This window comes from Cryptotermes secundus, unplaced genomic scaffold (assembly GCF_002891405.2).
Source record: "Cryptotermes secundus unplaced genomic scaffold, Csec_1.0 scaffold598, whole genome shotgun sequence".
Taxonomy (NCBI): Eukaryota; Metazoa; Arthropoda; class Insecta; order Blattodea; family Kalotermitidae; genus Cryptotermes; species Cryptotermes secundus.
In genome coordinates, this window is record NW_019723311.1 from 521,079 (window position 1) to 548,001 (window position 26,923).

Genomic DNA, 26,923 nt, shown 5'->3' on the forward strand with positions numbered 1-26,923 from the left:
GGGGGGGGGGGAGCGGTCAGTCCGTCGCAAAGCAGCTAACTGCACAGGACAACACAAACACTAAACGTAAACAAATATCCATGACTCGAATGGGATTAGAACGCACGATCAGTGTTCGAACGGGCGAAGACAGTTCATGTCGTAGATTGTACGGCCATCGTGTTCGGCTCAGAGTTATATAATCTCTGTAATTTTTTTCCTGTACTTAATTAAACATCACGCCCTGAAGATGTATGGGGAGTGGAGGTACAGTTCCACGCATGTTTAACTTCTTCAGTAGACAGAAATAAATGGCCAGCTTCAGGAAAGGGGAAAGAGCCATAGGTACCTGGACAGGAGGCTGGGTGTGCCGCAGAGTCAATCCGAAATCTGTGCAGGAGGGAAACATTTCTTCACTGTCGGGAATAAAGCGCCGATCCCTCGCTCGTCCAACCCAAAACCTAGTCACTGACCTGTCCCGGTTCCATAACTTCTGTAAATGAATGGTAACACTTCCAATGACTGAAAAAATCGCGGGCATGCTTCCTTCTGCAACTAACCGATTTAAATAAAAGAGTGTAAATAATTAACCTAAAAATAAAGAGTTCTATCTTCTGGGATATTTTTTTTAATTCGCTTAGTGGGGGGTGGAGTCCAACTGGGTCCACTCGGTACAGCGGCCACTGATTGGCCTATTGTAGCTTGCTCCGGGCGATTATGATAGAGAATTTGGTGGAATGAAGATTAGCAGGGGAAACCCAAGTACTCGGAGAAAACCTGCCCCGGCGCCACTTTGTCCACCACAAATCCCACTTGACCAGACACGGGATTGAACCCGGGCCGCCGCAGTGGGAAGAAAGCGACTAACCGCTTGAGCTATGGGGCGGCCTTTTTCTGGGATATAACGCCATGTAGTCCGTTGAAAGTCAACCGACATTTCGGATGAACATGTCGCTTCCATCTTCAGGGTCGAAGAATGTTCCTCCATAACCATCGCTATAAGAATCTCAACTCCTACAACCTAGGAACAGATCAGTTTCGCATTTCGTCAAAAGCTTTACATGCAGAGGAAGCGGAAGTAGCAGTCTGGGCGACCGGATCCTTCATGAGACTCAAAACAGTACGGATCGAGGATGTAGTTTTGAAAAAAGTGCTCAGTGACGTAAGGTTTCCGCAGGTGTTACAAGGGGAATGAGGAAACAATTCCTGCTTCCTTTACGTGTCAGGAGAATGGTGACGAAGACACTGCCGATAAAGTGTGATTTCATTCCCTTTAACGGTGACAATGCTACTTCCGCAGGTACAGTGCCTAATTGTGATAAGAGTGCTTTGTTTGCAGGTTGGTTTCCAAGTTTATGTACACGTGTGTCTGTGTGTTCCGGTCTTCGTGAATTCTCCATATGCATTAGCATTCGGATCAGATTTCAGACGAAAGACAAAGAAACGATTTCGAAACATTACGGCTTCCACGCAACGAAAGAGTTATTCCTCCGTCCTTGTTTTCCGCTCTTTAGCATAATCATCATCATCAGCATAATCAACAACAACAATTACAGCAACTAACTCCGTGGAGCAGGTTTCTTTATCAGAAGCTAATAGTCGATCAACTATGAAGAAAATTTCCAACTTTCATTGAACCCAAATGTTCATTACCATGTTCATAAAAACCCGTAACTGAAGTGTATTCACAGTACGATGAATCCAGGCGAAGCTCTCATATCCAGTTCCTTTAGGATCCATTTGACCGCCTCTGTGATCCAGTGGCCAGAGTTCTTGCCTACAGATCCAGAGGTCCCGGGTTCGATTCCCGACGTTACCAGATTTTATGAGAAGTAGTTGGTCTGGAACGGGGTTCACTCAGCCTCATGAGGATAACTGAGGAGTTATTTCAAGGGAAGAGTGACTCCGGTCTAGAAAACCGTGATTAACGGCAGTGGGGATCCGTTGCGCTGACTACGCGACACCCTCTATCCGCTAAAGTTGGCACTAACTTCGCCGACAAGCGGTGGTCGCTCGGTCGGTATAGTTCCTTTGCGGACTACAGGCCACAGAGTTCGTTTTTTAAGGATCCTTTGCAATATGATTCTCTCACCAATGCCTAGTCTCAAGTTCTTCTAACTCAGAATTTTAATAACAACAACAATACCAGCTTCCAGCCTCGTGGTTCGACACAGGCCCTTTCGATGTGACTAATGCGGCCTGAGAACACTCACGTTCTTATAGTTTCGAGATCGAGAGCGCGTTTAGCTGTACGTCCCCCCTTTCCGACAGGCTGCTTCTTCGTTGCATGGATTTTTGGGTACGGCGGTATATTTAATAGCATGAAAAAATTAATTACCTGTGACGCCAAGAAAGAAAATTTCCATAAATCAAAGGCTCTAGGCATCTAAACAACTTCTTGGGGCAGATTAATTCTTTAAAAACTAACAGACATTCAGTTCTTTAAGAAATTACCTGCTTTTTATGATACCCGAAGGTTCACCACTCACCACATTTTTCAAAAGAGCAACTGAAGGTTATCCTGGGTCACCTGAATCCAATTCAAACACTCAGCAATAGACACATTATTTAATTTTATCTTCTAAAATAATCTACATGAATAAATTCAAAGATTTAAGAATTGATCTGTGTTGGGACTTGCCAGGCACCTAACCTGTGACACTTGGCGAAGAGGAAAGAGAACAGGAAGACGACCACGACGATGATGATAAAGATGAAGATGAAGATGAAGATGATGAAGATGAAGATGATCAAACTCCTCAGTATCGTTCTGTGTAGCTCGTTGGTCTGTCAAATCGTATGCGACTATATCACAATAAACAGGAGGCTGTACTCTGCAGTTTCCATAGCAACACCCTAGTCTTCTGACCTTCCCTAACAGGCAGTATGACGTCACGAGGCTCATCATGAAAACCCTTGAGCAGTGATGAGATTTTTCTCAAGAAGAACCCATCGAAAATTCTCAAAACTCAGCGCGGACGGCAAGCCAAGCGATAAAAATGGCATGCCATATTTTTACAACAAAACTGTATATTAAGATTTTAAGTGATAAAAAATATAAGTATTAAAGGACTGACAACGTGTATCTGCTCTACGAACCAGGGTACGTCATATCTTGTTTCTGCAACCTTATGGGAAAGAAAATCTGTGTAAGAACATTTGATTTGCCACTGGTGTATGGGTACTTGAAGTATGCTGAAAATACTACTACTAAATATACTACTAAATTTCTAATTATGACGTAACCATTTACGTCAGGCCGCGCCATAGCTCAAGCAGTTAGTCTCTGGCTTCCCACCGCAACGGCCAGGGTTCGATCCCGGTTCTGGTCGAGTGGGATTTGTGGCGGACAAAGTGGCGCTCGGGCGGGTTTTCTCGGAGTACTTCGGTTTCACCTGTCAATCTTCATTCCACCAAATTCTCTCTCATCATAATCACCCGGGGTAGGCTACAAGAGGCCAAATAATTATTCACAAGCACATGTAATTCCTAAAGACCTCATAATTCGTTGGGCATAACCACTAAATACTGAAAATTTATCAGAAAGCAAACAGAGATTATAAAAATCATGGAGTCGAACATGCGATAAATATACATCACACTGCAAATCCTTCATCTACACTTGAAATTCCGCCGGAACAGTTTCAGCATTAACGTCAAACGGGAAGCTAAAAATAATAGTTGAATGTGGCCTCATATTTGCGTACATCTTGAAAACCTTAGTTGAATTCTCGTTAAAGAATTCTAATTCCTTCTGGGCTGGTTCTTAGTGCTAGTGGGGTTTTCTGTCCTCAGACTTGAAAGAAGTGTGGTATATACTTTGTTCGAAGCTACATATACCACAATCGAAGCTTCCTGCAGAATATATTATTTTATTGAACAGTTATTGACAAGGTAATTCACTCATTGTGGGTCAACGTTAAGTCCATTCATGTGTTGGAATAATGTCAATACAGAAAGCGAAATCGAACATTCAGTCGTGATCACAAAGATTAGAGAAAGTTTTCCCTTTCATTTCCAGAAAGAATTCGATTCGAGACTTGAAGTCATACACGCGTTTAGGCACCTAACCACAACACAAGGACCGAACTTCCGTATAGCGGAGAACATCTCTGTTTCTAGATCCTACATCACCCAAGAAATCTTTAAATTGTCAAAGAAATGAAATGACACGCGGCAGCGTAGTTAGTTGAGGCACTGTGCTGCAAGCCGGAAGGTCAGGGGTTCGATTCCCGATGAGGTGGATTTTTTCAATTTTCCAGCCCTGGGGTCGACTCAGCCTCTAACAGAAACGAGTACTAGAAATATTCCTGGGGNGTAAAGGGCGTTCGGCTCGTAAGGCTGACAACCTTACCGCCATCTGGAACCGATTGTCTAGCTAATGTGGGAGCCTCAAAGTCTCTCAACCCTATTGGCCTCCATGGTCTGTTACAGGGATAGCTTTCCCTTTTTACCTTTTTACCTTTATGAAGTGAAATGAACGTCTCTAGAAACCACTGTAAAAATATTCATTTTGAGAGATTTTGCACATAGATCAGCTGCTTATGCTGTGAAAGTCATTTGATGAAATTACACTTCTATTTATTCTTACAGTCAAGCTATGACAGAATATCAGATGACGATCCGTTGTGTTCTCCACGTCGCTGATCATCAGAAAATACACGCCACTGCTTCTTCCTGCCAAACTTAGCGCTCAATTCCCCACTACTCAAGCTCGTTCCTGTTCTCCAGAACTTTCCTGACTTCTTCATATAAATTTGCGCCTGTAGTTTTGCCTATCATTGGCATTAAGGCAGCAGATTCCTCGGCTATATCGAACTCCACGTCAATTCCAAAAATGGGAACAGAAATTTGCTTTGTGTTACTTTAAGTCAGTGTTTTGGGAACCCATATCTATACAAGCCACTGAAAATCATCAGCTCTCATCTATAAGCTACCTTCAATTTTGTCTCAGTTCATCGATTCTTCTTCCGAAGATGAATCTTGATAAACCACATAGATATTGGGTTTTCGGACTTTATCCATCGTCCTGGTTTTTAAGATAACTAAGAAAAACACGACGTTTCGGAAACTGGCTCTGTTTCCGTCCTCAGGTGAGGGAAAACGCCTATTCTGTTGGGTCCCTTAGAAAGAGCTAGCCTCAATCCAATCCTCATCTGAGGACGGAAACAGATCCAGTTTCCGAAACGTCGTGTTTTTCTTAGTTATCTTAAAAACCAGGACGATGGATAAAGTCCGAAAATCCAATATCTCTGTGTATTATACACCATCGTCAGAATCCTATAGTAACTACTTGATAAACCAATTTAAAAATGATGTGCGTCTGTGTGCCTTTTTTGTCAGGAGACATATACAGCTGCTTCTAAGCGTCATTTTATTATTCCTCCCTCCATTAATAAGGTTTCGTCCTTATTTTCTTTACTGAAGCCATACATGGACTCGACAATTTATAGAAAAAGAGAATAACGTCAGCACACTCGGATATTGCTCGCCACTAATACTACGAGCTTTTCAGTTCGTTTCATTTGCTGTTTATTTGTGATGTGTAAATTATAGCTTTACTGCTGAACAGAAAAGTCGTTTACCGATAACCAACTGCGAGTATGAAACGACCAAATCACTTTCACTATTCTGTCCAGTTGCACTTGCTGTTTTCCTTATTTTTCTGCGTGAAAATGTACAGGTATTCTGGTCTGTTAAATTGGAAGCTGTCCTAACAAAATGTTCACAATGATAAACGTTGCTATATAATTGGCCAAATTCGAATTAGAAATGTAAAACATACGTTTAAAATAACATCGTGACAACTGGAAAATATGCGGTCTCTCAAAGTAGAAATCTCGTGAATCCGAAAAATATTATCTCACTTCGAGCAAGGAAAACGGAGAACAATTCTAGCAGACGAAAGTGGCCGAGTTCACATACAGCAAACCACGAAAACTGTGCACCATAATTGTTAAAATAAGCATTGCTGGGCTACCTGATCTTATTACAATAATGGCATTGTAAGTGTTGTGAAATCTTGACAATACTACATCTATTCCAGAACGATATCTGACAATTGTATTGAATTGTAAATGTAAATTTTTCTAACCAAAATAGGGTGTATATATATTTATTGTTTGCATTCTGTTATGTACTGTTATATAGTGTTATTATACAGCCGTCAGCACATCAAATTTATAATAAATAAATCATTTTGATATATTAATATTTATTTGTACATTTGTCACATGCTTCGATCCAGTTGGATCTTCATCAGGCAAATATTCATGAAATGTACATTCGTGTTGAATTGTATATGTGGATATATTCCTTTAAAACATTTTGGCAATATTATTTTCAACTTAATATTTTTTGTTTCTTGTTAATGGAATTCATTTGGGGAACGCACCGGTGAGTCTGGGCGAGGCATGTGGCTCGCGGGCCGCAACATTTCGCATCACTGCTCTACAATGTCGCTTCCAAATATGGAACTAATTCTTTTGGCCGAAAAAGTAAAACAAATGCGATGGGACCGGCTGATATCGGGTTTATCCTACTTCTTAGATAGATCGAGGCACAGATCTGAATGCTTAACACGACTTCACGGATTTTTTCACCACATATTATTAGAATAAAAATATTATCACTTGTATCCTGGTAAATCTACAGTAATTAACGGTTCCGAATTGTTGTATCTATGACACACAAACAATTATAACACTCTCAAGGTTAACACATCAACTACTGAACTGCCTTGAATGATGTCATCCTGATGAATCCTCTCGAACAGTTTTCACTGCTTCCTATATAGGTTTGGCACGGACCACACACAGAAAACACATCAACTGCTCAGAAACGGATATCACATATTGTTATTAGACGTGTTCACCCATGCATTGCCTATCAATGTACATCTTACTGTTGCGTATTTATTGATGTGCTATGTGTTTACCGGTCTGTGACCTAGCAATAGATCAGCAAGAAGCCAGCGAGTTCTTGCTTGGCTTTCTCGTCGGCGCTGCAGATGGGGGCAATACATTCTTTCGATACGTCGGTGGATTTCTACCGAACTATATTGAGTTACAACCCAGAGGATATTGCTCTTTACTATCTATTTACTTATTTTACAGACCTCCATTTTGTTGTTTTGCATTCAACGATGATATCAAAATGGATCGTAGATAAGTATCGTGTGAAGATCTGTCTATGAATCCGAGCCAAAACAGAGACCCAATAATAGAATTTTGTGAGCACAGTCGATGTTCTGCTTTCTTAAAGGCAGTGAAAGTTCTTGCTCATCTGAGTACCTACAAACTTTTCTAGGAAACCTTGTATCTAGGAATCAACTGAAAGATGTCGTTAAATAAACAGCATATGGACAGTCTTCGTAAGTAAGAGTTTAGTACATAGTCATTATTTTAATTACTTCTTTATGTTGTCACACATACCTCAAAAACATTAAAATAAAAAGTGGTCGGTGAAGGTGAACGCACCTGCTGGCCCTGTAACACTATACGCGTTATGTTTATTAACCATCTTGAAAAACCTCTCTTCAATTATTTGTATTTTGGTATGTATAACTGCGAGATAAATTAAAGAAACAGGCAGCTGTGTTCGAATGTATGCTTTTGTCATCAGATAGAGTAAAGCATATGCATTTTACAGCGTTATAAAGACATAAACATTTTGCTTGAAGGCACGTGTGTAATACAACTCACTGTAGGTTATTCGAAACAAGTCTTTCAGATGTTAGTTTCCACTTTTCAGTAAAATGCACCAAATAAACCGTTTTAGTTATTTATTCCTGTTAGTCGTCTCACATGCAATTTGTTTCTTAAAACTTTTAAAATTTTAAAATTTAAAATCTCTCCTACATCAATGGTGTATGCACACTACATGTTTCGACGAATATTAATCATCTTCAGGTGTCACTAAAGTTGCTGACGAAAATGCTGTGCTTCCTTCCGTAAATTCAGTTTTTGGGATATGACTTCGTCTATGCGCCCATATGTCTCTACCATGTGTTAGTATGGTGTATTATTATTCCGTATGTAACATGTGTTTCCCACGGTACACATATACGTGTACTTACCCAATTCTGATGGGCAGCTCCTCCGATTTGGTAGTGTGTAGCTCTTGTGAATGTTGCTAAGCTGGGTTGGTTCTGTTTTATGTAAGGCGTGTGTGCTGCTATCTAGTGTTTAATTCTTGTGATGCTTCGAATATTGGGCTATAAATGTCAATATATGCGTCATTCATGTGTAGTCTGTCTTCATTAATTTTACATGTGTGGTATTTTTTTAAAGTACTTAGGCGTTTTCCTTTTTCTTTGTGTTTATGACGTCCTGTGCTCAGTACATGTTTCGAATATCCTGAATTATCGTTATTATTCATAATTGCTTGTGTATGCTTTTTATATCTATCGTAAAATGTTCGGCCGGTTTGCCCTATGTATTTTAGTGGGCAATGGATGCATTTTATTTGGTAAATGTCACTTTGTTCCTTATCTGTATATTTGTGAATGGGGGTTTACTTTGTTTTGTACTGTGTTTCGTTTTAGGAATGCTACTTTCATTTGTGTTTCTTTAAAGAATTTTGTAATTTTCTTTGTTTCTTTACCGCTGTGTACGAAAGTGGCCCATTTGGTTTTCTGTTGTTCTGGGTCAGTGTTTTTGTTATGTGTGTGTTGGTTGGGATGTCTCTTGCATAGGTTAATATTATCTTCATTGTTATGTAATGTGTCCTTTGTGATGTTTCGTTTCTTTTTCTTTGCGTCTTACGATATTGGGTATGTGTGCACTCTGTTCATTAGATAGTTAATCTTCGATACCTTAAGTTCATATGGGTGACAGGAGTAATTCAGCATCATGATATCTGTTTGTGTAATTTTTCTATACATCGCGAATGCTAGCTTTGTTTTCTTATGATGTTTTGTAAGATCCAGGAAATCAATGGATTTATGTTGTACTTTTTCGATGGTGAATTAGTTATTAATCATATAACTACAGTTAAATAATTTGATACGGTAATGTAGACTACATTTTCAAAAAATGAGTTTCCTGATTGTGAGGGAGTGACAACTGGACCTAAGACAAATCTAAGTATTTACATGCTCTCACAAATACAAACACAATTTATCTCTCTGTATAATACAGAGTTTACACAGTAATGTAATGGTGCTGCGTGAGAGTGGAACCTGCAAGTGCGCACACGCTCTCTTCAGGCAGCACTAATTGTACAGTGAGATGAATCTGACAATAAAAGTATCACTATGTTTAGCTTTCGTCATTTTTACCAAAAAATGTCCCTTCCGAACAGTATTTTGAAACCCTATTTTTCGTGTTGGATATTATGTTTTTATTACGACAGTATGAAGCAAAACCGCTGTTTTAATATATACCGTTCCCTCCTGTTTCGGCTGTAGTAACCATCTTAAGTAGATCTTACTCACAATATATGATATTATACTTACAATTTATAAAATGAATAGAGCTGTAAAATTCTAGTAAGGTGAATTGATTTTTGGGTTATTTAATGATGATTTATCAAATACACAGTTCATAAGTTAATATTTTTATGTTAGGGAACCATGTAAAAGGAATACCAGATTTCCATGACACTTGGATTCGAATTATTCAATGAGAATAAATTAAACTGAGGACAATTTTGCAACATACATTAACAATTTCACAACAGAATTTGTACGTAAACACTAATTAAAATCCTTTAAAATTTATTATTGACAACAATGTTATCACCTACGCTCTACAACTTATGCGTAGGCTGATAGCATTGTTGTGGTCGTGATTTATTTTAAGGTACAATCCTGACTGACGATAGCAATACAGCACCACAGTGAGAACAGCCTATCCCGTGCTAGGGATTCGAATTCGGAATCTCCAGAATGGCGATATCCTACGATTACGATGGGCTGGAAACGTAGTTCCGATGAGGAGGTAATACATTCGTCCAGAATTTGATGAGGGAATCTCTTGTAAAGCTGCCAGTTTTGAAAGCGAGAATTATATGAGAAAATAATACCAAGACGGAACCAGCTCAGGGCCCTATCCTGTGCCAGACTCCAGTATTAACTGGAGACGAATCCTACCACTGGGTGTGATGGACGATCATTTCAAAAGCATATTGTAGCACACATATAAGTTTCGAGTTGTTTCGAGAAAATGAAATGGATTCATTTCAGATTACGCTGGGGAGAGTTTTGGAACCCCTGCGAGTGAATATCCATTGTATCGGGAGAAGCAACTGGACAGGGCAGATGTTGTTCGTACTAAGCATGCGGGCGAGTACAGAGTGCATGGACAACGTGCATGACCTGATCCACTATCAGGTCAATGTTGTGACGGTGTCCCACACACTCGTGACTCCCAAGACATTAATAATGTGGTAAGGGATCAACAGGGGGCTTCAGCTGCACCTCGTCCAAAGCCGATCTGTTCTAATGGTCTCAGTTGGTACTAGGCACACGATTTGGTAGGGAGAAGGAGTTGTGCAGTGCCACTGAAACTGTCAGGGTTTTCTTAATTGTTAGAAGATAAAGGATATACAGATATTTAAGCAAGATGATTAAAATCTGGTCATATAAAATTCTGAATAATCTGATACTGAGATATTGGGTAAAAGTAAGTAAAGGTTTCCCAGTGACAGGCCGTGGAACTCCATGGGGTTGTGTGATGTTGAGGCTCCCATATTTTCTAGACAATCGGCTCACAGATGGCGGTGAGGTTGCCAACCTTACGCGCCGGCCGCCCTTTACCCCGCAGGAATATTCCTGGTACTCATTTCTGTCAGAGGCTGAGTCGAACCCAGTGCTGCTGGAAGGATTAGACCAATTGAAAAAATCTACCCATCGAGATATTGGGTATCTATGATAAACTTGTTCTATCCGATGATGATAACAATGGTGATGGTGGTGATGGCGATATTGAAGACGATGATTATCTATAATGTACCTACACTGTGGCATGAAATACCTGTGATGAAGTAATGCAATATATTTATATATATGGCAAGGCTAAATGATAAGGGCAGAATGCCGATTGTTGGAACGTTCCGAAAATGTTTCCACATCGTATTTTAACAATTTTTATTTCATAAAATTCAAAATTGGCAACAAAAGATATACCATGCTGTTAGATAGAAGACAGACTGTTATTAATTAACAATTCCTTTGTCATGAGTAGAACCATGGAACAAAAATATAATTACAATGCTTGATATGTTAGTTTTGGATAGGGGTGGATGGATAGATAGATAGATAGATAGACAGACAGATAGATAGATAGATAAATAGATAGACAGATAGATATACAGGTAGATAGATAGACAAATAGATAGATAGATAGACAGATAGATAGATAGACAAATAGATAGACAGATAGATATACAGGTAGATAGATAGACAAATAGATAGATAGATAGATAGATAGATAGATAGATAGATAGACAAATAGATAGACAGATAGATATACAGGTAGATAGATAGACAAATAGATAGATAGATAGATAGATAGATAGATAGATAGATAGACAAATAGATAGACAGATAGATATACAGGTAGATAGATAGACAAATAGATAGATAGATAGATAGATAGATAGATAGAAAGATAGACACACAGACAGACAAATAGACAGACAGATAGGCAGCTAGATACAAACGTACATACATACATACACGTAGAATGAGCGTGGACTTCACAATTTTATATGATTGGATCCCGTTTGTATATATAGTTGAAGGTTTGAGATTAGCCTCATGCAAGCTTATGTTAAAATGCTGTCTGAAACCACAAGGAATGTCAGTTGGAAGACTTAGATATACTCATAGATGAGATTACTTACGATGGAATTTGCAGAAATAGACTGTGAAAGGATGGATTGTGTCGAGCTACCTGAAAACAGGGCCCATAACATGGTTTTGTGAAAACAGTAACGAACCTCTGGATTCCACAAAGATGAAGATGTCATGACAATGTGAGTAAGCTAAACATAATTTGTTTTAAAGGTGTCCCTGTACCGTGCCGTTAGTTTGTCAAGTAGTCGAATGTTATACAGTTTTCTAGGAGGTGAATTCCGATATTGAGAACTGTGGGTATACTTTTCCCTTATTTCTGATACGTTATTAGGTTATAAGAACAGCTTCTTGAAAGAGGGGAAAAGTCGAAATTTCTTAAAGGGCCAGGAGCTCTGTGTGGCTTAGGAATTAGTGTGTTCTCTGTTGACAATGATCTTCAAACACGAGATGTGTACGTAAACAAAGAAGTGACGTTACAGAAATATTTGAAGCACTAAGTGAGAAAAGTTCTTCCCTTATAATAAACACGTACACACAAACGTACACAAAATTAAAAATTTAAGTCACACTCACAAGTCTTAAGTAGTCTGCGTTATGGGCCTGAATGTAAATAGAATTATATTGAATATTTTAATAAGGAGAACATGTTCCGTATTTAACTAAGAGACTGTTACCACTGAGCAAAGTGAGGTAATAACTTACCGAATTTATAGTCAGATTTCCACGAACCAGCTTAAGAATATCACGCCAATGACGTGCTTTAAATTATGAAGAATGCCGTCTTCTGGGATATGGCGCCGTGTAGATATTGTATAAACTGATGTTTCGGAGGAACATATCGCCTCCATCTTCAAGTTAGAAGAATAAATCCGCGAGCGAGGAACCAGCGTCAGCAGGTGGCTGCAGCCTGAGCGATACGTTCCTCCGAAACGTCGGTTTACACAATATTTACACGGCGCCACATCCCAGACGATGGCATTCTTCATAGTCACCGCCGTGAAAACCTCAAATCTTATATCGTGTTTTAAATTTCCCACAAGCAACATCAGCTCTGCGACTGCGCGAACTTTTTAGGTGGGAGCAATGAAAATAAGATTTCTTGTTAAATTCTAAATGTATTTAGAGTGATAGATGTTTGAAAATTATATGATGGTTAATACAGAATTGATGACAGTGTGAAATATATATTCAATTTTGTGCTTAACTGCATTTAACGACGAGCAGAAGCTACGGAAGAAATAGATAAGAATATGTCTGTCTCCGTCTCTACAGTCCTTTGTTGTGGGTTGGCCACTTTTTCAGCTTCTTTATCTTTTACATAGTCGGTAGGAATCCTTGGACGGGAGATCAGCCCGTCGTAAGGCCGCTACCTGCACACAGAACAACACAAACACAGAATAAAAGCACACGAACATGCATGCCTCAAGTGGGATTTGAACCCACGATCCCAGCGTTCGAGTGGGCGAAGTCAGTTCTTACCTTAGGCCGCACGGCCACTGTGGTCAGCAATATGAATATATAGGTGCAGGTTTTAAAAGACCCAGTTACCTTGTCTTAGCATTACTAGTGTGGTTATGGTACGTGCTTTAAATTTAGGTCTGACGCCTTAAATAGCCTACTTTTGGATAACTTGAATAATATAACTACAGATTAGCAAGATGTACAGCCATGAATTGTCAATCTGCTTGTCTCTATTCAGACGAAAATAATTAAAAAATCATTCTTCCTCATTTCTCCTAGGATACTTTTATTCGAGGAATTAACTGGCGATAACTGCATAAAGAGGAGTTTCATAATTTGTACTCTTCACCAAATATTATGTTAGTGTGATAAAATCAAATGGCATGAAATGGGCGAGGCATATAGCAGGCACGTAAGAGATAAGAAATACCTACAGAATTACAGTTGGAAAATCCTGATAGGAAGAGTCCCCTTGGAATGCATGTGCGTAGATGAGCGAATAATACGTGTATTAACATTTTGGATATGAGGTTTACACAGGAGTGGCTATGAAGAGTATAATTTTCTTGGGTGTAAAGCCGTGTAGTTCCGCGTAGAACCACCGGATTTCTTGGCGTTGCAATGCAGAAGATTTTGCTCTTGAATATTAAAATATATTTTCCAGACAATGAATGAGGGTATGGACTGGACTAATTTGGCATATGAAAGGGTATAGTGGTGGGCTTTTATGAAAGTTAGCTCTCCATAAAATGGGGTTATATTTTGGACAGCCGAGCGACTGTTAGCATCCTAAGAAAAATTGCGCTGCATGAAGCTACATGATGAGTTACCAGCGATCTTCCTGAACATATAAATAACTAGACAGAGGGTAGGGGCTGAATACTCGTATGTTTGATGTCTTCCGGCGGTGACTAGGAAAGGTACAAGGATAGTATGAAATATAGTCTAGTAAAATTTTATCGCGTTTCGTAGGGATGTACTGCTGCCATCTTCAAGGGCGATAAATAAGCCAAACAAGCATGGAGCAAGTCCGACTTACTTTTAAATCATGAAGATGGAGGGTGTACGCTTCTCCGAAACTTAGGTGAACTTCTATCAGACTACATGGCGTCATATCACAGAAGACAGCAGACCTATTCTTCATAGGGGTAATTGTCTGCACTCCTTCCTAGCATTTATGTCATTACGGGTTGCGTTCTCTGACCTAGGGGCATTTTCGTGGTTTTATGAGTCCCTCCAGTCACTCAAATGGTATTCTAAAATAGGTTATGGCCGTTATCGTTTCAAATTCTTCTTTACTTTCCCGCTCAACGCTATATAACGCTTGTAGTTGTGAAATTGTCGTTAAATTTCCTAATAAACATATGTAACGCACTGAAATGTAACACATTTATACCATCGATCGAAGTAATTTTTGGGGTGATGCTTTTGGCTTGCATTTAGGAAAGGGGTCCATGTCTGGAATCCAGAAGGCTGTTCCTGCTTAATGTTATTCCATCTTTAGATTAGAATATTTAGTAAAGGTAAAGTTGTCCCTGGGCCGGTCACGGTAGCCGAGCGGTCTAAGGCATGTACCGTCTTCGCTCGCTTGGAAACCGGGATCGTGGGTTCGAATCCCACTCAGGGCATGGATGTTTAGTTTGTGTGTGTGCGTTTTTCTGTGTTTGTGTACTGGTAAGGCCTTGCGACGAGCTGATCACCCACCCAAGGTGTCCTACCGAATGTGTGAGATCTAGAAAAACCGAAGTGAACGGAGAAGTTCATGGAGTTAGGCCTAGGCTCACTGGAGCTGTAGTGCCAAGGAAAACAAGAAAAAGTTCTCCCTGTGCTTAACTAATTAAGCAGTACGCCACGAAGGTGTATGGGGAATGGATGTATAGACTCAAGTTATCTTGACCTCGGCACTAGCTGACAAGTAAAATGTAAAGCTGTCCCTGTAACAGGCCGTGAAGGTCCATAGGCGTGTGAGAGGTCGACGTTCCCCCATTTTCTAAACAGTCGGCTCATAGATGGCGGTGAGGTTGTCAGCCTTACGTGTCGGCCGCCTTTTACCCCCGAGGAAAATTCGTGGTACTCATTTATGTTAGAGGCTGAGTCGACTCCAGGGCCATAGTGTAGCTGGAAGGATTAGGTCAATTGAAGAATCCAATGACCTCATAGGGATTCGATCCCGCTATTTTCCGGCTTGTAACATAGTGCCTCAACTAACTACGCTACCTCGTGCCAGCTGGTTAGAAGTGGGATTTGTAGTGGACAAAGTGGCTCTGGGGCAGGTTTTCTCCGAGTACTTCGGTTTCCCTTGCCAATCTTCATTCACCAATTGCTCCACAATCACCCTCACCTATCATCTGGGGCTGGTACAATATGCCAGAAGTGGCCGCAGTACAAGGGACTTAGTCCCACCCCACTAGCAATAAAAAAAACAAATAAATAAATAAATATATATAATATTTTTCCGGAGAAATTAGCAGAACTATGTAGCACTAACGAACTGGACTTGTATTCGAGAGGTGTCCGGTTCGAGTTCCAGCTATGCGGACAATTCCGTGATTTTTATTAATCTCTTCAGTATTTTAAAAAGACTAAGACTCTCTCCTTAGAAACCATACCCACTCGACACTCACGATCCTATCCACCTCTCATTCAACACCGCACAATCTGAGTAATTAAACGGCACCATACAATAACGTAATCAGTTCATTTTATTTCTAGATATCTAAAGGAGGCAGCTAAACCTGTAAAACCTCTTTCTATCATAGCTTTGTCCTCTACTAATTGGCAGCTCAAAACAATTTCAAAACACGTCCTTAATATAATCCACAATTTCTCTTTACACATTCCTGCAAAATTAAAAACCAATGACAAATGTTCCTTTATTATTCTCTATGCCTCTATACCCCTTTGGACCTTGGCCTCTTTTTCAATTTCTTAATTCTGTGCATAGTCGGTATAATTCTTTGGACTAGTGATCAGCCCGTTGCAAGGCCGCTACCTACACACAGAATAACACAAACACAGAACAAACCACACAGATATCCATGCCTTGAGTGGGATTCGAACCCACTATCCCAGTGTTTTAGCGAGCGAAGACGGTTCATGCCTTAGGCCGCACGGCTACTGTGAGAGGCATATTTCATTACATTCCCTGAAAAAGAAATAATTAGAACGTAAGATGCAATTGAAAATAGAATATATTTGTGTAGTGGTAACATCTAAGTATCTACAATGGAGGTACCTGATCAGCATCTCGACCGGTTATAAGCCCGCTTATCCGAGAATTTTCGTAGTTTTTCTCAGTGTTTCTAAGCGAATACCGAAATTATGTCTCGAAATATAAAACATAAAAATTACTATCTCCCAAAATATTCTTACTTTCTCATCTTTCAGGATAATCTTCACGTTCTGTCTCTGTGGTTGAAAGAAGTTCGTTTAAAATAAACACAACTGTGAGATCAACCAATAGACCGGTCACTGTCTAGCGAAGTGGAGGTCTACTGTTTCTACATTAGGATTAAGATGGATGCTCGAAAAGAGCGACGTTGAAACAAGGGATATTTGGTAGGATTGCTGCAAGCGTTGCTCTCTTGTGACCAAGAGGGTGTTGTACGCTCATGCTCCCCTAAACTATTCAACAATCAGACATCTGGCTAGCGACAGGGTGTGTGAGAGTCGGATCAGTTACTACAGTATGTCTAAATATTCAGACCTCAACACCACCAATCGTTACAGGCGCCGTGCCTGTAGGCATCACAACGGTTCTGAGGGACCAAACGGAAAATAATGCAGCTCTAAACTGTTAAATTGTTCCCACTGACTGAATATACAGTGTTTCAAAAAGAGCTTTACAGCTTTGAAAGCTTATATAAATTTATACAGAGGACAACGTTTTGAACTGTCACAATGTATCAAAACACACCTAGTTTCAGGCACGTGGTACTGTAGTACCCAATACCGCCACCGCGAGCGCTCCCGCAGTTGAAATCAAGATGGCTACTTTCACAGGTGCAGAGCCTGCTCGTTGTGTGTTTTGGTTCGAAGAAACGAAGTTTGCTAAGTTCAAAAAAATTCGCACTCAGTATCGCAAGGAACCTTCCAGCAGGTCTACAATTTACTTCTGGCAAAAGAATTTTGTTCAGACCGGATGTTCTGTGCCCCATGCAAAGCCACCCAGTCGACCACGTGTTTCTGACGCTATAGTGGAACAGATTAGTGAGAGCTTCGTTCGAAGTCCACGAAAGTCAACGCGACGTGCGTCTCGGGAAACTGGTATTCCAAATGTTACTGTATGGCGAGTGTTACGAAAACGTTTACACTTAAAAGCGTACAAACTATCCATCGTTCAACACCTTACGGATGCAGATAAGGTGGTCCGTAAGGAATTCTGTACGCAAGAAGATAAGAAGTTTCTGGACTCCGTAATTTTCAGTGATGAGAGCACGTTTCATGTCAGTGGTAAGGTCAATACCCACAACTGCAGGATCTGGGGCAGCGAAAATCCACGTGTCTCCCTGGAACATGTTCGTGATAGCCCAAAGGTGAAAGTGTTTTGCGCCCTCAGCAAAGAAAGAGTATACGGCCCCTTCTTCATGGAGATGAACATTACCAGTAGCGTATATCTGGATATACTCCAAGAGTTTCTCATTCCACAGTTAGACGAAGATGACCAAGAAGGACGCATTCACTTCCAGCAAGACGGTGCACCCCCTCATTGCCTTGGAGAATTGCGCAAGTACCTCAACACCCGTTTCCCAGGTCGGTGGATTGGTAGAGAGGCGCCGATAACATGACCACCCCGTTCCCCGGATCTCACTTCCCTGGATTTTTTCTTATGGGGATTCGTTAAAGATCGAGTGTTCGTACCACGTTTGCCTGCAAATGTCGTTGAGCTCCGAACTCGAATAACTGCCTCAGCCATCTGAACAAGAAATTGTCCTTCTCCTTATACAAAACATGTACTCAATATTGTGATAGGAAAAGAACCTGATACTGGTTCTTATTCCGATCCAGTTGAATCTAATGTGTACCCCCATAAACTATTTCTTTAATTACACTTTTAAATTATCTCCACATTTACGTCTATCTCAAGAGCCGGGATAGCTCAGTCGGTATAGCGACTGGGTATGGACTGGACGACCGAGGGGTCGGAGTTCGAGTTCCGGTGGGAGTAAGAATTTTCACTTCTCCATGCCGTCCAGACCGGCTCTGAGGTCCACCCAACCTCCTATCCAATGCGTACCAGGGACTCTTTCTCCGAGGGTAAAGCGCCAGGGGCGTGAAGCTGAACAGTCACCTCCAAGCTAATGCCGAGGTCAAGATAATATGGATCTATATATCCACTTCCCCATACGCCTTCATGGCGTAATGCTTAATTAGTTAAGCACAGGGACAACTTTACCTTACATTTACATCTATGTATTCCAAGTTGTGTCTTCGCTTTAGGTTTTCCGAGTAAAACGTTGTGTGCACATTTCATGTATCCCATGTGTGCAGCATGTCATGCCCACATCGCCCTGCTTCATTTTATGTCCGTAATGATTCTATGAATAACACTATACACTGTCAGTGGGGCTAATTAATTCCTGCATAGTATCCTACAAACAAAACGCAAACTAAAACTTTCTGAATAAAAAGGGGCACAGAATCACATTTTCACGTAAGTACGGTGAAGTCGGAAATTCAGGATATATCATTTTGAGGGCCTTCCCGATTTATACATAGATCTTGTGACAACCATCAGGGAAACAAGGAATGCATACAGAATTATAATGAGGAATTCTCTTTCAAAATGTTCACTTAGAAATCCGAGAAATAATTAGAAAGTAATATTAAGATGAATTTTGTGTAGACAGGTTACAAGGATCATAACTGAATGTAAGTTATGATCCAAGTTTTGGGACTCGATGTAAGGAAGATGTGTAACCTCAGTCAACTGTATAAGCGATAAGCAGGTCGAAGCTCGTCTACGCAGAATATCAAAAATCGATCTCAGCTTCAAGAAAGTATGCTTAATCCTCATGACAAATATCAGTTGGTTATCAACGAAAGAAACGACAGATATCCATTTTGGAATTAGACAAAATCCATGAATACAGTCCGAGAGTCAATCTAAAGTAAGTGATCTCCGTGCTGTAGAAAGGGTTACGGTGGTTGTATTACAGTTCCACTTGGTGGATACTTATATTTTTGTACATCCTGTGACACTGTGCCTGATTCCTCACCACAGCGTAGCTAAAATCTGCTATAAATTAGATGAGGAGTACAGCTAGCAACACAAGTTAATGTTTATAACACATAGCTATGGAGAGTGTTGTACACTGTGATCATTCGAGGGCTATTCTAAAATCGTTCTGATGCTCAGGCGACAAAGAGTCGCTCCTCGCCTCAGTTCGGGCCGACCAGTAGCAGGATCGACAACTCAAAGGCCTGTAATTTCTATATTACAAGTTTCCTTCAATATATTGCTGAACAGCTACTGTGAGGTGAGGTTATGCGTTATGTGCTGTTGTTTTATATGGCCTTTTTCGGGGGTTTTGTGACAGTTCCTACGGAAGTTTTTGAAACCCGGTGTCGTGCGCAAGGAGTGAAGGACTTATTAAATGGGTATTTAAGCCTAGTAGACGTGAGTGAGCAGTGAGCACTCAGTATGTTGATTCGGCTCTTTTCAGTACAGCAAAGAACTTGTCTCTCTTCGCTTATTTTCAATTGCATGATCAATTCCCCTCTTTTGAACCTATAATATCCTGAAATTTAAGCCTGTATCGTCTCCTTAGTTTTCTTAACCACTTCTGCAACAGATGTCACACATGAAGTCCCAGTGTTCTGATGCGCAACCCGCCGATTGCTCTTGACAGCAAAAGAGACACGACTGACTGGATGATGACACAGAAGCCGGGATTCTGAATACGCTCGGCCTCACGCCACAGTAGCTGTGCAATGACATACTTGGGAAATACTGACGAGAAACTTTAATGTGTCTGGGCTCTTGATTTGAAGAGTCTGCTACCAGTTCTCCCGCGTTGACGTGAGGAGCGCCTGCCTTTCCTTCCTGAGCGACCGACTGAACGATTTTCTGGTAGTTATCAGACAATCGTACTGTATTAACATCAGATATTTTTCCCATGTGAGAAGGATATATGACTTAAAGAGCAAAATGGCTGGATCTATAGGAATTATTTAGTACTGCATACTTACCTTGATCATGCCTGAAGAGCGACGCCTCGCCGTTGCATCCGTCACGTTCCTGAAACCAAAGAAAACAAAAGTATTAAGATTTAAATCATGAGGTATATCTCACTCTGACCAGTTAACATATTTCTCAGAACAAGTACATATGATTCTGTTAGTAGACCAATTAGGAACAAGACTACTGTTAGCCTATACCCGACAATGTACCCCGTCGATTCGTAAGATATTTATTGATTCATAGACAGGACTGGTTTTAAATGCTGTTAGCTAATTTAACAGATTAATGAATTAACCGCCGGTCACCGTAGCCGACCGGGCTAAGGCACGTACTGTCTTCGCTCGCTAGGAAGTCGGAATCGTGAGTTCGAATCCCACACAAGGCATGGATGTTTGGTATGTGTATGTGTTTGTGTTGTTCTGTGTATGGGTAGAGGCCTTGCGACGAGTTGATCACTCGTTCAAGGAGTTCTACCGCCTGCAAAATATCATGAAACTGAAAATCAGAGACCAGGGCCCAAAGGGGCTGTAGAACCAGTGAAAAAAAAAAGAAAGAAACTAACACATCAGCTCCTTTCAGAAGGAAAGAGGATAGGTCATATTCAGAGTATTTCAGTACAAAGGACAGATGATATTTGCACCTATTATTTTTTTATTGCTAGTGGGGTGGGACTAAGTCGCCTGTACTGCGGCCACATCTGGCCTATTGTACCAGCCCCAGATGATAGGTGAGGGTGATTGTGGAGCAATTGATGGAATGAAGATTGGCAGGAGAAACCGAAGTACTCGGAGATAACCTGCCCCAGCCCACTTTTTCCACCACAAATCCCACTTGACCAGAACCGGGATCGAACCCGGGCCGCCGCGGTGGGAAGCCAGCGACTAACCGCTTGAGCTATATTTGTACCTAAGAGAAATAACCAAAAGAGAAATGGAGAAGAATACTCTGATGATTTCAATAATTTGTACTAATGCACTATTACCGTAATGTATGAGATGAGCAGGATATGTAGCACGAACTGGGAAAAAAGAAATCCACATAACACGTTTATTAGAAAACATCAAAGGAAGGGACTTCTTGGGCGACCTAGACGTAAATGGAACAACAGTATTAACATGGACATTACCGCAATGAGAAACTAAACTATGAACTGAATTCAACTGGATCAAAATAGAGTGAATTTTAAGGATTCACAACAGCTGGAAAATTCCTGGCAAATTTAATAGCTACACATTTTTCACGGAACGTAATACGGTATACAATTAGTATAACAAGTACTTGTTGCATGATCTTCTTTGTACAGCCAGCAAGCGGTCGACACATCAAGAAAACTCTGTCCTTATGTAACTTCAGAATTCACTGAATGTTAAGTTCTGACCTTAACAATTAAATTCCTAAAGATTGATTTTACTAATACCATCCAATTGTCACCTACATAGTTTAAGACGCGTTTTCGCAAGAGAAAAGAAACAAATCTCTCTCTAATACAGTACAATATTAATAGTGCTGCCTGAGACTATAAGTGCGCACGCGCTGGTTGCAGGTAGTTACTAATTCTGCCCATAGTTGGATCTGTCAGCAACAGACTCTCTGTCTTCAACTGTCGTCATTGTCGCTTAGAAGAGCTCATTGTAATCCGTGTTTTGCACTTTTCAGTATCTGATGTTACTAGTTGATTCGAATACGCGAACCGGAAGCTTTAGTACAACTTAACAACCTAACATACATTCTCTTGGAAAACGTCCACCTAGAATTCCGAAAAGAAGATAGGAGGATATAATTAAGACGAATCTCAGAAAGATATATTGTATGGAGTTTGTTCCGGACAGTGTGCAATTGTGGGCTTTGGCAGTTGTGGTGCGGTTCTGACACTTTTCAGCTATGCATGACTTACAAGCGGCGCTGGATTTGCGGAGTCTTCGCTGTGCTGTCGTGTATGCGGACCTGTCCAGGATGAACCTCTTCGAGGTCAGAAAATTCCTCACCAGAATCTACAACACAAAAACAGTGGAACAACTGTTAACAGGGAGACAATAAGTTATATGTTTAAAGTTTTATGTCGTAAAGAGTAGGTTTTTCTGCATGAGATTCGAGGTTTTCAAGCAAACAGAAATTAATATTATGATCTTTTGGTCTATAAAACCATAAGCCTCGTAGTTCCTTACCGCCATTTCGAAGGAAAATAATGACTCTAATAGCTTGTGACGATGGTACTGTACATTCACACAGTAGGACGTATGAGAAAGTGGATATAGAGATACACATTTTCTTGACCTCGGCACTAATTGTGAGAAGATATAGTGTTTGCAGTAGTGATTTGTTCAGTGTATAGATTAGAGGCAGTGTTATAATTGCTTGTACTTAAGAGTTATAAGTGTTCAGTAAAACCGATTAATTCTAGTTAGTTAGTTAGTTATTTAGAGAGGGTGGGTTTCCCCATACACCGCGACCAGTTTGATCTGTTGTGCTTCCCTCTATGATATTCTACCAGTCTCTATACCCTACCGATACTGGTGCTTACCATCAGTCCCGCCCAGCCAGCGAGACCGGCTCTACTAGCTGAGAGGTATCTATAATGCTTCCCCCATCTACCAGAGGTATTAGAGACTGCTGTTGGGCGGGAAACGTCCTTGAATTTGGCTCAGTGACCTCCTTAGGAGATACGAGGTTCTTTTACGTGCCGTAAAGCTACGACACGGGACCCACGGCTTAAATTCCCTCCCGGAGGCCTTGTTCCCTGAATTTTTCCTCCCCTAAAATTCCACGACCTCCGCCGGGTTTGAACCCGCGTACTACGAGTCAAGAGGTGAGAACGTTACCTCTAGACTACGGAGGCCGCTATTAATTCTAGTTAATTAGAGAATTGATTGCACACAGTCCAGGCCTTCCTGGTCTCAGTGTAAGGTGTTACTTTAAAGAAGAAACGTGGAAAATATTGTAATTGGAAATAAATATTCCGATTTTAAGCATCATGTGTTCATTTATTGTCCTAAGTGATGACCGAAAATATTTAAATTATTTTTAAAAGTTCACTGAAATCGAACTCTGGATTCGTCATATTAATTTATTCACTCCAGCAAAAATTATGACGGGGAATTCCGAAATTTATAAACATAAATCCAAGTTTTCGGTTACACTGAAAAGAATATTAAGACATGTGAACATTTTACTCAGGCTATAAGCAATTCATATGCATGGGAAAGCGTGGTCGGCATAGCGACTGGCTACGGGCTGGACGAAAGAGTGGTCGGAGTTCGAGACTCGGTAGGGTCAAGAATTTTCTCTTCTCCACCGTGTCCAGACCAGCTATGGGGTCCATCCAACCCCCTATCTAATGGGTACCGGGGACTCTTTCCCCGGGGCTAAAGCTGCCGGGGCGTGAAGCTGACCACTCACGTCCAGCTAGTCCCGATGTAAAAAAAAATGTGGATCTATACATCCAATCCCCCATACGCCTTCATGGCTTAGTGTTTAATCATTTAAGCACAAGAACAACTTTTCTTCATAAATGATTCATAAGATATATGTAACAATTAGAGAAGAATGCTTGCATGGGACAAACCGTCATGAAAGTCGCTCCTGAATCTTGATCTCTGTTACTTGTTTAAAATAGCAGACCTACTTACTGATAGGTTTAGAAAAGGATCAGGAAATATAGCCTCACTTAATTATTGAGGACATTTACTGTATGTTTAATCTGCGTTTATTGAAAACAGCACAGTCATGGAACAGTCAAGAAGCTGTTATATGTTATTTTTATTGCTAGTGGGGTGGGACTAAGTCCCTTGTACTGCGACCACTTCTGGCCTATTGTACCAGCCCCAGATGATAGGTGAGGGTGATTGTGAAGCAATTGATGGAATGAAGATTGGCAGGGGAAACCGAAGTACTCGGAGAAAACCTGCCCCAGCACCACTTTGTCCACCATAAATCCCACTTGACGAGACCCGGGATCGAACCCGAGTCGCCGCGGTGGGAAGCCAGCCACTAACCGCTTGAGCTATGGCGCGGCCCTAGCTGTTATATGTTAACATGGCTTTCATGGAATAATTTCAACGCATTGCGTCTCACCCTTCTTGAACATATGAGGCCTACAGTTCCCGCTTGCTTTTGATGTCGTATTTTGGCAATATGTGAGAATTAAATTATATAGCCTTATATTTCCTGGTATTTTGTAGTGACTTCTATGATATACAAAATAAAAGTTGTTTTGTATTGGTGTAAAACTTTGCCTCTCACACTAAGAGAGGAACACAGACTAAAGGCTAAGGAGAATGTGTGAAAGTGAGGAGGAAGTAAAGGGAGTATGGAAACATCTCATACTGAGGATCACTGCGAGCACTAATCGAAAGCCAAGAAATCAGTCCGAGAGATAATGCTTCTGACTTGCACTTGAGTGGTGCTGGGTTCGAAATTCAACCAGGATACCAACTCTCCTCTGTTTTTCTTCGCTGTTTTCTTCATTCTCTCTAGGCAAACACCCAGCGTACGACATCTAAATAGGTCACGGCCGCTTCCTTCCATATAATTCGACGTTATGTAGTCTCTTTCTTTATAATTAGCCTTCGGGCTGTTTAATAAGCACACAAACAAATAAAGAACTTGGTTGAATTATTATTATTCGAGAATATTCCGGTCAGTGAAGTGAATGGTTAAGAGCTGGATAGCCGGATTTAATTCAAGACAAGACATCGGTTTCTTCCATCGCGACCAGTCACAAACCGGTTCTCACTAATTATATATTTATTTTCACAATGGTGATAATGTTTGAACAGATTTCCGGTCCTGCAAGGAATTTTCGCTTCCGCTGCGTAATGATTTACGTCGTAAGACGCCAAGTCCCTAGGGGCGACAAGTAGCCTATGCTGGTAGCAAACTAATTTCTTGGAGCAAAATTCTGCCGGAGAAACCAATAAGCGCTCTGCTAACGGAAAATTCCCCCGCATTTTATGGACCGTATATTTCATTACTGGCGGCAGGAAGACTTTGCTCCATGTAGTTCGTTTTATAGCTTCTTCATTTTCTGTTCTTTGTTTCTTCCTTCCCTTCCATTTTTAGCCTTTCTTCCGTTCTGTTTTGACTAATAATGAGGTCGCTTCACTTATCTTCCTGTTTATGAAGAATGTGCTGTTAATGTAGGAGTAGTTACTCTGGTTTTGATGCCGATTAAAGGTAGTTTTTTTTAATTCGCTTAGTGGGGGGTGGAGTCCAACTGGGTCCACTCGGTACAGCGGCCACTGATTGTCCTATTGTACTTGCCCCGGGTGATTATGATGACGGAGAATTTGGTGGAATGAAGATTGGCAGGGGAAACCGAAGTACTCGGAGAAAACCTGCCCCAGCGCCGCTTTGTCCACCACAAAACACACTTGACCAGACTCGGGATCGAACCCGGGCAGCCGCGGTGTGAAGCCAGCGACTAACCGCTTGAGCTATGGCGCGGCCTTAAGGTAGTGGTTACTGCCCTTTAAGTCGCCATCTTTATATTCGCCCGTATTAACTAAGAGAACATGAAACTTGCTGGTCATAGAAATCGAAGCAAGAAGGTCTTCAATGCGAGGACCTGAAAAAAAAAAAAGAAGCCAAGTGCGACGTTGTGTGACGTGTGAGCTACAAATCTGGGAGAAATTTGAATAATTAAGGACGTCATACTGCAATATTCTGTTGTAGGAAATACACGTATATCGCCAGTGAAACTAAAGAAGAAATGGCTATATCACCATCTCTGATGCTCCATCTCTTAAGCGGGTGGCGATGTACTAGCCTCGATAATGGCACATTCATCTTCTAGTACGCACTGAAGCAATTACAGCTCGTGTAAGTGTATACGTCATGCCACGACAGTTGTTGTAATAATTGAATAGGTTCCTCGCCTGCAATGAAGAGAGAAATCTCCTTGGTATATACATGAAGCCAGTCCCGAGTGCGAGGCACGAGTGCTCTTGCTCGGCAATTACAATCAGACACAGCAACTGTTCCGACCAGGTGTTAAAAAGAGAGTGACTCTGTTAAACCTATTGTCGCGTGTTGGGCGTATATCGCGACAAATAAATTCTCGATGTATTTGATGTAGCGAATTTTATTTCACATTCGCACTTACAATCACCCAAATTACAATCTGACGATTACTGCTATCTGCAGTATCACAAATAGTACACTCCCAATTGCCACAATACAACTGACTGGTTGCTGGCTAACTCGACGATAGGTCCAGGACTCGCTGACTGACTCAGTACAACTCTGCGGTAGCCACACTAGAACTGACCGTGAATAGCCTTCGCTGCTCCGTATGTAGCCTCGATCGGACAGTACGGGAAAACGGCCACGTAATAGGCACCCTTTTTGCCTGGCGCTGTGTTGCTATGTAACGCTAGCGGAGGTCACCGCTGTTACTATCGTAACGTCGCCGCTGTTGATTCGCGTTGCCTAGCGACCGCGATATCCCTCGGTGACGTCACCGCGGAGGGGAGTGGCGGGGCGGGAACTCGCCTATTACCGTA

The 26,923-nt window shown here is 41.1% G+C and overlaps 1 protein-coding gene and 1 long non-coding RNA gene across 6 annotated transcripts in view; both read right to left on the reverse strand.

Annotated features, from left to right (window-relative positions):
• The window catches only part of LOC117282110, a 105,656-nt gene extending 97,496 nt beyond the window's left edge, over window positions 1-8,160 (reverse strand). Inside the window, exon 1 of the long non-coding RNA XR_004512732.1 lies at window positions 8,057-8,160. This is a non-coding gene — a long non-coding RNA (uncharacterized LOC117282110). The remainder of the gene's footprint in view (window positions 1-8,056) is intronic.
• LOC111861799 overlaps window positions 1-26,923 on the reverse strand; it is a 325,084-nt gene that overhangs the window by 227,763 nt on the left and 70,398 nt on the right. For all 5 annotated transcript variants that reach the window (XR_004512731.1, XM_033750460.1, XM_033750462.1 and 2 more), the window contains exons 4-5: window positions 22,318-22,414; window positions 20,432-20,480 (exon numbers count right to left, since the gene is read on the reverse strand). Coding sequence is in view for 4 of the 5 variants with exons in the window: in XM_033750460.1 (XP_033606351.1) it covers window positions 20,432-20,480; window positions 22,318-22,414 (146 nt within the window). In the remaining variant the exon portion in view is untranslated. The remainder of the gene's footprint in view (window positions 1-20,431; window positions 20,481-22,317; window positions 22,415-26,923) is intronic.